Below are 13441 nucleotides of genomic sequence, written 5' to 3' on the forward strand. Positions count from 1 at the left end.
ATGACCTTCATTCAGCCCAACCACGTTAGCCGTGTATTACCATTTGTGGTACAGTTATGGTGTCGAAACCTTGACCCTTGACGTTGACCCGTGACCTTTAGTCGACCTTTGACATTGGGTGACCTTCGGGGTGACCTTTGACCTTAAAAACATCCGATGGTGTGATGCGAAGCCCCGTGATGACATCTGTTGGGGCTGTCGTAGGACCATGTGATACCACGTCATAGTAATGTGGTCGTGTGGGTATATATTAAACGGCTGTCGCGAGCGTGTAGCGGAGCTGCCATGGACGAGCCTCAGACGCTGAGCAAGTGTATTTTATTTTCGCTGCATTCCAGGATTAGCCAAGTTAAGCCCATGCCAATTTTTATGGCGGCAGATGCTAACATAATTATGTGGGTCATAAGTATCTGCTCCAAGAGTTGACGCTTTCTAAATCGTGGCCTTGCGGCACTAAACGTAACTGTGGTCACATAGGCAACAGTACTGTACGTTGCTAGACAACAAGGCGCATATGTTTCAAGAATAATCTAAAAGGGGGCAAACACGCAGAAGATGTCCCAGTTATGTGCACCTCTACGTGGTTCTCTTTGTGCACCACTTTTTTTTCATGAAGAACATTAACAGACTCTGTTATTGGGCGTATCTCAGAAGAAAACGTTCGCGAACCAGAAACGAGAAAGCACGAGGTTTCGGAATCTACTCGGCTCCCTCATCAGGCGTGACTACGAACTCATAATCATCATCATCATCCTCCTCATCAGCCTGACTACGCCCACTGCAGGGCAAAGTCCTCTCTCATGTCTGTCCAATAAACCCTGTGCTTTGCCAGCTGCGCCCACCGTATGCGGGCCAGTTTGCAGCCTTTTCGGTTGGCGTTATTTTCGCACTTAAATTAAATTGGGCGTGTCTCATAAGTATGTGTCCTTCACATGTCAGGCTTGATGCGCTAATAGAAGGATTTTTTAGGTTGTCTTGAGGTATGTCACTGGTTTATAACGCAAAGCCTTTATAGGGCCAATGACCAGCCGGTGTTTGAAATAATTTATTTTCTATAGCGAAGTGCATGCCTGAGTATAAAACTCCGTATTCTGAGCACTTGTGTGGTATAAATAATCGACATAAAACATGCCAGAATGATGTCAACTTGGTGATGGATTTTTTTAACCTTCACCGTAATACCCAAATTTATGAACTCAGGTGTGGGCGCCCGTTTTGCGCGAGAAAATATAGCAGTACTCATTTTTCTGCCAGTGAGCTTACCTTGTAGTAGGGCACAATTCGATGGCCGGCTTCATCAGCTGCGTGCAGATTTTGCTGTGAAGCGTTGGGGCTCAGCGCCTTCCATCCGAAGAAAGGCACTTCGAGGATAATCTTTTCAGTCGCCAGGCCGGCTTGAGCGAGTTGATGCAGTCCGTGACTCTATAGGAGACACAAATGAGCAGACGTTGGGACCTCACTGCAATTTCTAAGCAGCAACAATGAAAGTAACGCTGAGTTTGCATTTAAAGTGAAAATTTCCTTTCACTTCTGCATACAACTTGAAAAAAAAAGCACTTAATACATTATGGAGCTTGGAAGAAACTTACAAGAGAGGAAACTAAGAAATTGGTTTTAGTTCAAACCTGGAGAGTAAGGCGAATGCATGCTATAAAGTGTCCCCTGTCAGGTTGTTATAACCGCCAATTCTTGGACAAGGCTATGTGAGCACCGAGGCTTCATAGTATGCGACACAGTCTCTCCGAAAAATAAGGGAAGGGCTGAAAAAGGTTCGCCCTAGCCAAACCTACTGCTGCACTGCTGAGAAAGCGGGTGAAACCAGGGAATGAAAAGGCCATACAAAGGCATGCACCACAAATTTTGAGGAACGAGAGTTGCCCCCCTATCGGTAGCCCTAATGGCAAAAGAAACAGCTCTTGCAGATAAAATATGTGCAGAGTTAAAACAATTTCTGCTTCCTTTTCTGCTTTTCTATTCACCTTTTTTTTTGTGAAGAACAGAGTGCATGCGCTCTTTGTGTTTTACTGGAACACAGGAGTTGATCGTTCATTTTTTCACTACTTTCAATACTTCATACTGGCCAGATGAATGCCACGAAGAAAACCTGAATTTTTCTTTTATTCGCTTTAATTACAGCCCTCGTTTCTAACCCCTTCCTTCACAGCTCACTGTGGAATGTATTAAGTTTGTATCCACGTTGGATGCTTATATACTTCAACACCCCACCCGGCTTTCGTTCTTCTTATCTTCAGTATCTCTGCACATTCTACACTCGAACGTTGAGGGTGACCGGCTCATCAGATGCCCGACACTTCCCTGCCAAACCTCTCTTTCAAGAACTGTTAGCAAGAGTTCTTAATGAACTTGCGCAGGAATGATTATGCGTTTCCTTTATCTATCCGGGCAGCGTCATTTAGTGCAGTGAGATCACATGCTCGCACACGACGTTTTGAAACGCCGCTCCTGCCAATGTTATATGCTGCCTAATCAGAGGTGCTCCGATATCAGCCCACCTAGCGCGAAAAACTGGTTGCTGAAGTAGCGTGTTAAAGTAGAACAGAAATACGAAGGGTGGGCACGTGGCGCGTTAATCTCCCAGGCAGCACAGGTAATCGTCCCGATATTGAAAATGTATTGGTAAAGGTCAATCCTACATAGGGCGAGAGTAAAACCATTCATTTCCAATATTGGGCAGATTACCTGTGCTGCTTGGGCTAATGTCTTTAGGACACCCTTGCTTGAAGGAGGGATCCAGACCTTGGCATCAGGAAGAGTAGCGCTTAGTTAACAGTCTTCCAAATATAGGTTTCCTCTTCTTGGTTTGTTTCTACTGTCCACAATTGGTTCTATTGAGAGAGCTTCGCAAATATGCTAAATTGGGTCGGAGGTATACGAGTCTCTTTCAAAGCTATATAAAATCATGAGAAGAGGAAATCCTTCCACCGGTGCACATTCCAGTCTGTGATACTACTGACAATGAAATGCCTTAACAACAGTGATACTACTGACCATGAAATGCCTTAACAACAGCAAGGCATACTTCTCTGCTATTGTCTTTAAAAACTCTCTGTCATCTTTCTCTCCAAACATAGCGCTGCAGTCATCATCGTTCTGAAAGAGCAGCTAAAAAGCATGAGAAGAAATCACGAAGCAGCTTAAAGAAACACTGAAAGAAAAAGCATAGTGATATCAACAGATTATTCCTCGGAAACATAGGCAATGCTTTTCCTGAGCGTAACAGTGGTTGCGTCGATGAGGAAATTACAAATTAAAGTCTCGAAACCCTTCCACGTGTAATTTACTCAATATGGCTTGAATTAGTATTCCGCTTTAGTGTGCCTTCAAGTCATCACGTGGCTAAAGACTCGAGCTAATAAAGACATTTGTGCTATATTTACAAGAAAAACATTGTTATCATGCTTACGATAGCTGCATTGGACAAAGGCCCAGACTGCCCTCCGGAAGCTGTCCGAGAGATAGCAGGCATAGTCGAGTTGATCTTGACGTCAGAAGCAGTCCAAGCGCTGGCGTGGAAGAGATCTACATACCTGGCGAGTTGATAACAAAATCTTATCTTTACAAAGAACAAAAGACAATGATATAATGAATGCAAAAGTGAACCGATTCAGCATAGAGAGAATGTAGATGCTGAATGACCCTTGCCAGGGCAATCCTAGGTACAACTAATGCCTGTCTTCTGGGGGCTCCTGTTTTGGGTTGCGGAGTTTTTTGTCTCCATAGAGTTAGATTGATATTCAGACTGCCCTAAAGTTACCCACAAGGAACGGAGGGGAAGTGCACGCTGGCGTGTCAGCTGCACCGCCATGCCCGATCAAGGAGCCTCAGAGGCCTTTCTAGGCGCCCCATTTCTACTGGTTGAGGCGTTTCTTACATAAGACCTACGTTCGCTTTGAATCTGTCTTTTAGTACACAAGTTCCTGACATGAGCATAAGTCTGGGATGCCAGCTGTAGCGGCACATTATGGCTTAAGTAGGAAGAGAGGTTTTGCTTTGGTGGTCCATTTAGGCGACCAGAGATCATCTTGCATACAGCCCACATTTATGTTGGATCTGCCCTGAAGTACATCCGACAAAGAACGGATGCAGACAGCATTGATGGAATGCGGACTTTCCAGTCCCGCTATGCACGGTGTAAAAGCAACAGAAGTTTTCTGCGGGGTCCCCATTTGGGCTTGCGGGGGCTCCTCCTACATCTGTCCTGAACCTGATCCTGATCTGTCCACCCCTTATGTAAAGCCCTCACTCAAGGGCTCTTGAGTCTCTAGAATAAATAAATAAAAAGTACCATAAAAGGGATCGAAGTGGGCAGCAAACAGAGATGCCATCTTCCTAGCCACGCCTAATGTTGGGACAACAGTTACTTGACGCGGGCGCCCTACATTTATGTTGCAGCCACTCTATGTACCCGATAAGGAGCCGATGTAACATGCAAGCAAGTAAGGCTCTCTCCAGCCCTGAGATGCTTGGCGTAAGACCAATAGCCGTTCTGCATGGATGACGCCATATCGGCTTGCCGAATTTTGTGCTTAATAGAGCGACAACTGCGTTTCGTTGGAATGTTGAATTCCTAGAGGGCCCGCTGCAGACTGGGTGTGCGAATGTGGGCACGGTCATTCTCTGTAATACCGATATGTTTGCGGAATCAATAAGGGCAAGCTGACGCGCTCACTACCGGGGGTCGATGTGGGTATTGAGGGGCTGCCCGAGATTCAGCTGCCCATGCGATATCTGAAGCTGCCCAAAATCGTGCTTCACCAGGGATTCATCGAATCAGGGGGATATGCGGGAGCCCAAATTCAACATTGCTGCATAGTGCAGGAGTCGGTTTTCAAGCCCAGTATCATCTTTCGGTCAGCTAAATATTTCATGATCAGTTTTTTTTTATTTTCAGCTGGTATCGGCACCTCATCCCATGTGCAGTCTTTCTTGACCAACAGAAGAGCGCGTAAATCCATATCCCAAACTTTGGCATATGAAACAGTAGACGCTGTCGAAGAAGATTACGAACAAAGAAACGAATCGAACACAAACCTTGCGTCTGATCTCAATGCCCTATTTTTTTTTTTCAACTTGAACAACGGTCGACGAAAGCGCAGGCAAGAAATGAAGAAGTTGCGCAAGAAAGGCTGGTCTTCAAGTCCAACCATTTGGCAGGGGGTCCAAGTCTCCGCTTTTTTATTTGACTTCGTGCTACAAGTCCCTGTTGTTTTGGAAATGAATACAAACGTGAGCCAAAATTTCTGATTTTAGATACATAGAAGCGCTCCTGACCGAAAGAAAGGCGCAATAGATGGTTGCACATAATTTCCTACGTCAGCTGGAGTGCTGCACCAAGCGCTTCAAGGGAAAGCGTGCTAGTTCTCGCGTTATTCCCTACCGGAGCATAGTTGTAGAGGCCGGGTATAGAACACGTTATATTTTGCTCAGCAACGGAACCCAGAGCCGCAGGGCCAGCACTGCGTTCAACTGCGACGGGCCATATAGTGCCGTGCAGTATGGTGGGGCCAGAAGGGTTATAACTGAGAGCAAGCGACTGCACTGGTAACCTCCAGTGAGACCACCAGTATTCGGTCCGTAAAATTTGTTCGGCCGAAACGCCATTATTCTTGTGTTAACAAATGCATTATTACTGCAGCTTTCTCTCTCTAGTGTGGTTCATTTGTACGCTCTTTGGTACAAAAGAACACTGCGTGCTGTAGCGACGCATTCTGCCAGACACTGAATTCTAGTGTGGTTCATTTACACGCTCTTTGGTACAAAGGAACACTGCGTGCTGTATAGCGACACATTCTGCCAGACACTGAATTATAGTGTGGTTCAGTTATACGCTCTTTGGTACAAAGGAACACTGCGTGCTGTAGCGACACATTCTGCCAGACACTGAATTATAGTATGGTTCATTTATACGCTCTTTGGTACAAAGGAACACTGCGTGCTGTATAGCGACACATTCTGCCAGACACTGAATCAGAGTAGATGCTGGAAATTATACGTTGAATAACTTCTAGGACTTCCTTCATTCAGACAAAGGAAGCCATTGCAGAAACACACACTAAAGTGTAATAAGGGAGCAAATTACTCATTGACATCGATCCAAGCTGTGAAGCGGAGGTCCGGGTTCGCACCCCCGGCCGGGACGAACTTTTTTTTTAACTTGGAAGTTTCTGTGGAAGCTGTATAGATTTCAATTTTAGCCGAACGGCTGCGCTTGGGTGGATGCCAATGACGAATTTGCTCCCTTATTACAAATTTACTCCACCTTGGGGGATTCCTCTAAACACTTGTCCAACACACTGAAGTGTTTTCGGTGTACTCTAACAGCTGTTCAACAGTAATTTTTTAAAGTAAATGCAGTTCTGCGAGTTTGTGGAGAAAAAACAAAAACAGGAGAGAGCAAGTTCACGGGTGATGGCAGTCTGGCCGGAGTGCTGGTACCTCTTTCCACCTCCTTACACCCTGACATGTAAGCGTCAGCAGGTTGTGCACGGTTGAGCAGCGACCTCCACTGTTATGTCCTGGACTTTATCATTCAGGCTTATAGGTATACATATGCGTGGTGCCCAAGGTTTTGGCACTCACTTTTTTTTCTTTTTTTGCTTTTGGAGCGAAGTATTTTCGCGCATTCAAAGCTCACTTTACTCACGGAAGCAGCCCCCGAAGTCCTGCAGAAAGCTTCTCGTCCAGTCTCGGCAAAGCGACGACGCAGCTCACCAGGAAATTCGGCCACTTGAAGGTTCTTCGTATGTGCTGCGAACGATAGTTTTCCACGTTTCTCACATTGCTGGTGGCACTTTATCATGTACATAGACTAAAGCTAGGAAGTGCACATTCATCCCAAAATATTCGCATGAAACAAAATAAGCCCCGTGATAGAAAAAAAATGAGTCAGTGCTGCTGCAGCTCTCCCGACACGTATATATCAGTTGGAGCCGCTCTACATACACCGTCCTTCCTAATGATTTTGTACGCTGACGATAACGGCATATACCTCTACCTGGAGTGTTGAGTTACCAAAGCGGCGCTGATCATTAGTGCGAGGGCAATGCCATTTGCAAGCGTTATCGCAAAGAAGCATTACCAGCGCTATATTTTGGCGTCGACCTTGGAATAATCGAAAAATACCTTGGGAGCATGTTCTGTTCAAGTAAATGATTGGTTGCCACTGTGTGTTGCGTAATCAATTCTCAAGGTATAAAATTTGTGCACCAGTGATACGACAAGGAAAAATATTTTTCATTGATAAGGAACTGCATCACTCGCGAGAACGCATTCATTAGCGTATTCCGTAAATTTGCAGACACACTCTTTGGCAGAAGCGCAAGAGTTTCTCTGGTTGGTTACTTTTTTTAAGCGCCAAAAGGAAGACCAGAAAGAACTTGAAATGACTCCATATGCGATAGAAGCACAGCCAGCGGAGAGACAGAGCTACTAATTAAAGGAAGCACTAATGACGGGGCCTAGGTCTCAAGGCCACCTGAAGGGAAGTGTTTTAATTCCTCTCGAGAAGCAACTTTAATATAGTAACTTTGCTTTAAACAACATCCTCATTAAGTGTGTATTAATCAGATTTGTAGAGGATTCATTGATTTCACATAATTTTTAAATATAAATGAGAAAGGGCAGAATTTCTTGCGTCCTTAAATTTATTTACCCCTTGATCTTCCTTTTCTGTTGCTGTTCATATTTCTGAGATAAAATTGGCATCTGGTCCTTGTTACCAATGGCTGACAAGATATAAAAGATTCGAATATCACCAAATTTTATTTTCTTTTTTTCGCATTACCTTGTTAGAACAATTCTACGCAGCAAAAAGGGGCAAAAGCTTCTCTGTATCATTGCATCGTCGAAGCAACCGGATAAAATGCTCCGCACACCCATATATATATATATATATATATATATATATATATATATATATATATATATATATATATATATATATATATATATATATATATATATATATGCACAGTGAAAAGGTCACAACTGGTTCGATTATCTAGGTTTATTCACCAATGGTTTCAGACGGTGGACCGTCCTTCATCAGGGTAAAGTATATATATATATATATATATATATATATATATATATATATATATATAAAGCGATTATCCACAATGCGACCGGTAATTCATAAGAAAAACAATTAAAATGCCTCATATTCGTCATTGCTGTCATCTTCTGCAGTAATACAAACGTAACATGATATTTTACTAACAAAAGAACAAGAGAGCACCTAAAGCGTTGCATAAACATAACGGAACGAAATTAACAATATTACGCATAGATAGAGGCTTACAGTGTAATAAGACAAAACATGTTAATTTTAAGGCGGGCTGCGGGTGGCAGGTTAAGAAAATATTAACATTTGTTTTTAGCGAAGGAACAACAGATGTGTCTCGAATAGGCAAATATTTCGATAATGCAAATATCGCAACTTGCGCGTCAACGATTTATTTTCGAGAACTTGCGAAATCAAAGCAACGAAAGAGGAATTACTGTAGTTTCTGCGAAGAGTGCATAAGAGGTTCTAATGCAGCAGATATCGAGAATACCTTGAGCGTATCAGATGAGATAGGAAACAAGAGTAGATGGCGATACTCCCATCAATTCTGTATTTTAATTACTTTAGTAAACAACATACGTGCACGTTTCACGAAAGTCGTCCGAAGCATGCCGCGAATTCCAAGAGTCAAGTGTACCATCCTTCGATAAGCTGTCTGCCAGTATAATCAGAAGGCTGAACAAAGTCCAGAGATAACAAAGGGCGCAACAGATATCGAGCTCACCGCTGACTGATATGTGGATGCTTGAATCTGCTAAACCGGGGTGGAGTGTGCGCGCTTCTGTCGTAAAATTACGTCACTGCAGTCTACGTTGACGAAACAATGGCCAAAGCACTTCTTTCTTTTTAATGCCTTGCGCTGAGTGACCTCATTTTCTCTTTTAAATTTGTTTCTCGGGAATGAATGGCACCTTGTTGGAGCAACAGGTTGAACTGCAAGGGGCTCAAGTTAACGTTATACCTGTCATCGCAAGGTGAACACGAGAACATGATTAACCACGCAGCCCAATTCGTCAGGATGCACTGCTGAACACTGTAACCATCCATAATTGCAGATTAATATTCGATCTACTTACGCAACAAGTGCTTGCTAAAAGATCCTGATATATAGTGGAGTATGTGGGGTTTAACGTTCCGAAGTGATACCCGGATTATCAGCGATTGGTTTGGTTTGGTTTATGGGGTTTCAACGTTCCAAAGCGACTCAGGCTATGAGAGACGCCGTAGTTAAGGGCTCCGGAAATTTCGACCACCTGGGGTTCATTAATGTGCACTGACATCGCACAGTACACGGGCCTCTAGAATTCCGCCTCCATCGAAATTCGACCGCCGCGGCCGGGATCGAACCCGCGTCTTTCGGGCCGGCAGCCGAGCGCCGTAACCACTCAGCCACCGCGGCGGCTGGCTATCAGGGATGCCGCAGTAGTGGGATAGGGATTAATGTAGGCCAAATGTGTTTTTGTCCGCTGGCACCGCATGCAAGAAAAATGTTTTTGTCAATTCGCATGAACTGAAATCCGTTTTTAGCTATATTCTGGGAAGTATTTTATAAATGCTGAGCACATTAAACTCAACCATGCTTATATTATGACGTACTGGAAAAAGGGTTCTAAGTTATGGGCATTTCTAGACATTTGGATACTCTTAGAATAGGCATGGAACCCGCACCTGAAAGCTGAATACACTCGAAATATTTATGAAACATGCGCAGCACCAGGTTCTCTACAAAATACGTTGAGCGCGGTTGAGTGCCTACTGCACTGACAAGATAACTGCTGAGGGGAATTTTTTAGCTATAGCTACAGCATACGGTAGGCTTTCGAGCCTTCAGCGTGGCGATGGCACGTGACCGTGGCGGCGACACGTGACGGTGGCCACGTGCGTGGCGGCGCCGTGGCTTCCCACGTGGTCATGTGGTTGGTAACGTAACCAGCCACGTGGTGCAGAGCTGCTTCTGCACCACGTGGCTGGTCCACGTGGTGCACCACGTAGCACCACGCCGGCGCGCCGGTGAAACCGAGCTGCAACAAAGAGCTGTGCGCATGCGCCGTATCAATTGGGACGCAGATGAAGAAGGAACGCCCAACGAAACGGAGCGGCGAAACACTGACTTTGCAATGTAACTGAGCAAGTTCCACTCGGCCAGCTGTAGCTATCGCGTCACTCCAGGTTTAACCAGAGCTAAACCACCACCAATTTTTTTTAAAGTCTTGTGTGACACCACTCCCTTAATCACGGGGCACACCAAGGAACCAGGAAGGCACATTACAAGCGATGCTGCCCCAAAAGAATCTTTCTCGAGTGTGCAAACATTTATGTTAGAATTCGCGACAAGATCAAAGTTGACTTTTTCTCTGTCTCTTCCTTTGACTTGTATATGGCGGAGTAATACCTCTTCCACTGAGCCGCACCAAGTGTTGTTGCCAGTGGGAACCCTGCTACACTTCTATATTGAGAGGTAGTGACGTCATATTAGTGAATGTTACCATTCCGCACAAGGAGTATTGAAAACTCGCTCTATGCACCAAAGAAGGGCCTTGACTACACTTCGTGGGACTGTGAAACTGAGTGCAATATTACGGTCGTGCGAACTCGCGGCATTCTAGCGGCGATTTTTGGCCGCTTTGAAAGTACCACTCTGGCGGCTGTAAAAAGCTGTCTTCTTGCAAAATGTGAGGTTCTAAAACAGAGGTCGTTCATAACTCGTAGAAGTCTTACGGAGACAAACGTGATGAGTTGATGATCGCTGGGGCTTTTTGTGGATGCGGATTCCATGGGGATCTCCCAATTCAAGTGGACACCGTCGAAGCGGTTGTGGATCAGCAGTTTGTACAGCATGCCAACCACGTGGAAGCGCTTTGTTGGTTGCAGGAGGGCCTGATGCCATTCGGCGCTGTCGCTACCATTGCGATCACCTAGGGCGAGCAGCAGCTTCACCTGAGGGTTCCTCTTCTTCATATCCAGGAAGCGGAAGTACCCGTCTGCAGGATTACCATGACGAAGTTCGTTAAAGTAAGTTATAGCTGACTGAAGTAAATATGAATAATTGTGCACGGGCAGGACATGTAAACCCTGTTAAAACACTCTTAAAAGAGGTCTTAAAAGGGGGTATGGTTAAGCAGCTGAGGGAAAATGCTGCACCGTAATGCGAGAATGTAAATATCCAGTTCTTTTCAAGAAAACTGGTGAGTCATTGTTTTAAATATGGGTAATATTTTTTGGTAAGCACACTGAGTCTAGGTAAATTTATGTGAGGATCATTTCGCAAGTCCTCAGTAAACGAATGGATTTTTCACTGAATGTACCGCAGCGCATTTTATAGTTGGTATATTGCTTATCATTAGCAATACCAAACAATTCCTGGAAAAGGAATTTTTGAACGGGAAACAATTTATGAGTGCAATTTTTTTCATTTATTTTAAGATGTCACTTTAAAAAATCAATATATCCTCAGATCTCCCATCAGCAGACTTAGTTTTTTTTTTGCTCTTAACTTTTTGCCTTCCCCATTCTATGTACATTCCTATGGCAGTCTTAATTGCTCGATGCTAGCGGTAGAAACACTATAAAAGAAAGGTTTTGCTGCTTATCGGAAGAATGGACCATTACCTCCAATATTTCTATAGCAGTATCTTAGAGTTTGCCAGTATTAAAAGTTTTCCAAGAATGTTAGACATGATGATGTAAACGCTGAGAGAAGGCTATAAAACGGTTAAAAAATCATTTCCTCTACAACCTATATATTATGGAACATGGTACCAGCGCAAGAAACAAGGACGAAGGGAGAAGAAAGACAACACGAACGCCGGACATCAACTGAAATTTATTGCACACTTGCGGGACTTTTATATGCAGAGAAGCACCACTATCGTCACTTCTCTGCGTATAAAAGTCCCGCAAGTGTGCAATAAATTTCAGTTGATGTCCGGCGTTCGTGTTGTCTTTCTTCTCCCTTCGACCTTGTTTCTTGCGCTGGCACCATGTTCTATAATAATGCAAACCAACTAGCCCAGCTGTCTACCCTAAGGAACCTATATATTCTCTTGCACACTTCTAATATTACGCACAAAGAAAATATCTGCCAACAATCCCGTCGTATTGTCAAAGCTTGTTTAGCGCGATTACTTAGGAACTTGCTGATTAAATGTTAGTTAAAGGACCACAAACCCCTTTCGCTGTCGAATTCCTTGTCCAGGTAGAGGCTATTCGAGCGTGTGTCCAACTTCGCGTAGGAGTAGATTACGTGGGTGCAGAGGTGAACGGGGATGTCATCGATGTCGTAGGTGTAAGGCGAGGGCCTCTTGTGCGACCAGGACTGCCAGTAACACACAACACTCTTGCCCACGGCGCCATCTGAAACTGTGAAAAGGAAATGCACTCGTTGTAGTAACTTTTTCCATCTTTGCTTTCTCTTATTGCTCCTAAAGACTTTTTAGTACACAAAGCGCTACTGAGAGATATAAACCTTGCTTGCGTGGTAGGTACGGTTTCGGGATGGGTCATCACTGCTTTCGATGGGTGGAAGCACCCGGCAATGGTTCAGTGGCAACCTGTATCAGCAGCTCTGCTTACGTACCGTTACTTGTGGCCTGCTTCTCTTAAACCTTGCGGTGCAATTCTCCTTACTATTAATAGGGTCACGTGGGCGTACTCACTATAGCAACTGTGCCCGTCAGAACAAAGCAGATCAGCACATGGCGAAATAATGAGTGAATCTTTTTCGCAAAACTTATTCGAGAGAAATACGCGTCAACATATTTTGGAAGATGCAGCGTCCGGTCTCTGAGGTTAGAGTTTTTATCCTAAATACCACTAAATATTGCTTTAGGCCACAGGGAAGGAATAAACGCAAATAATAATATCGCTTCTCGAAGCGTATTTTGCGCAATATCTTGGTGCAGCCTGGTCTAGGTTGCTAGCAATGCTACCTAAGGAGGTCGACATTAATTACCTTATTTTACACATAGTTTGTAAGAATACTAAACTTAGCATGGTTCCCCAGATACCGGAGTATTAAGCATCATGCGCATGTTGTTTGTATATTGCTTCTAGAACTGTGGAAATTGCTGGATGTATGTATAAAGTTTTGTGTTTCTGCACCTAAATCTGCACTCTTGGGTTCGCAAGCATACTTTGCTACACGGTTTCTTTAGCACCGAGAACGAAATAATCAATTCCACTATTGATTGGCTGGTGCGATTGTTTTGTTAACTGCTGTCATCCAAACAACATCTTAGCCGAAAGTACATTACAGTAGGAGGTGGCTACAATGAAGCAACAAAATAGATAATGAATCTATAGTGAATACAGATTTACAGGAAAAAAAATTTTAATGTTCAACACTCTGAGCTACAA

The 13441-nt window shown here is 44.1% G+C and overlaps 1 protein-coding gene across 1 annotated transcript in view; it reads right to left on the bottom strand.

Annotated features, from left to right (window-relative positions):
• The window catches only part of LOC144134461 (uncharacterized), a 30865-nt gene that overhangs the window by 16857 nt on the left and 567 nt on the right, over positions 1-13441 (bottom strand). The window contains exons 2-6 of the mRNA XM_077667372.1: positions 12254-12445; positions 10805-11067; positions 6665-6768; positions 3425-3548; positions 1264-1422 (exon numbers count right to left, since the gene is read on the bottom strand). Coding sequence (XP_077523498.1) covers positions 1264-1422; positions 3425-3548; positions 6665-6768; positions 10805-11067; positions 12254-12445 — 842 coding nt within the window. The remainder of the gene's footprint in view (positions 1-1263; positions 1423-3424; positions 3549-6664; positions 6769-10804; positions 11068-12253; positions 12446-13441) is intronic.

Source organism: Amblyomma americanum, chromosome 5 (assembly GCF_052857255.1).
Source record: "Amblyomma americanum isolate KBUSLIRL-KWMA chromosome 5, ASM5285725v1, whole genome shotgun sequence".
Classification (NCBI taxonomy): Eukaryota; Metazoa; Arthropoda; class Arachnida; order Ixodida; family Ixodidae; genus Amblyomma; species Amblyomma americanum.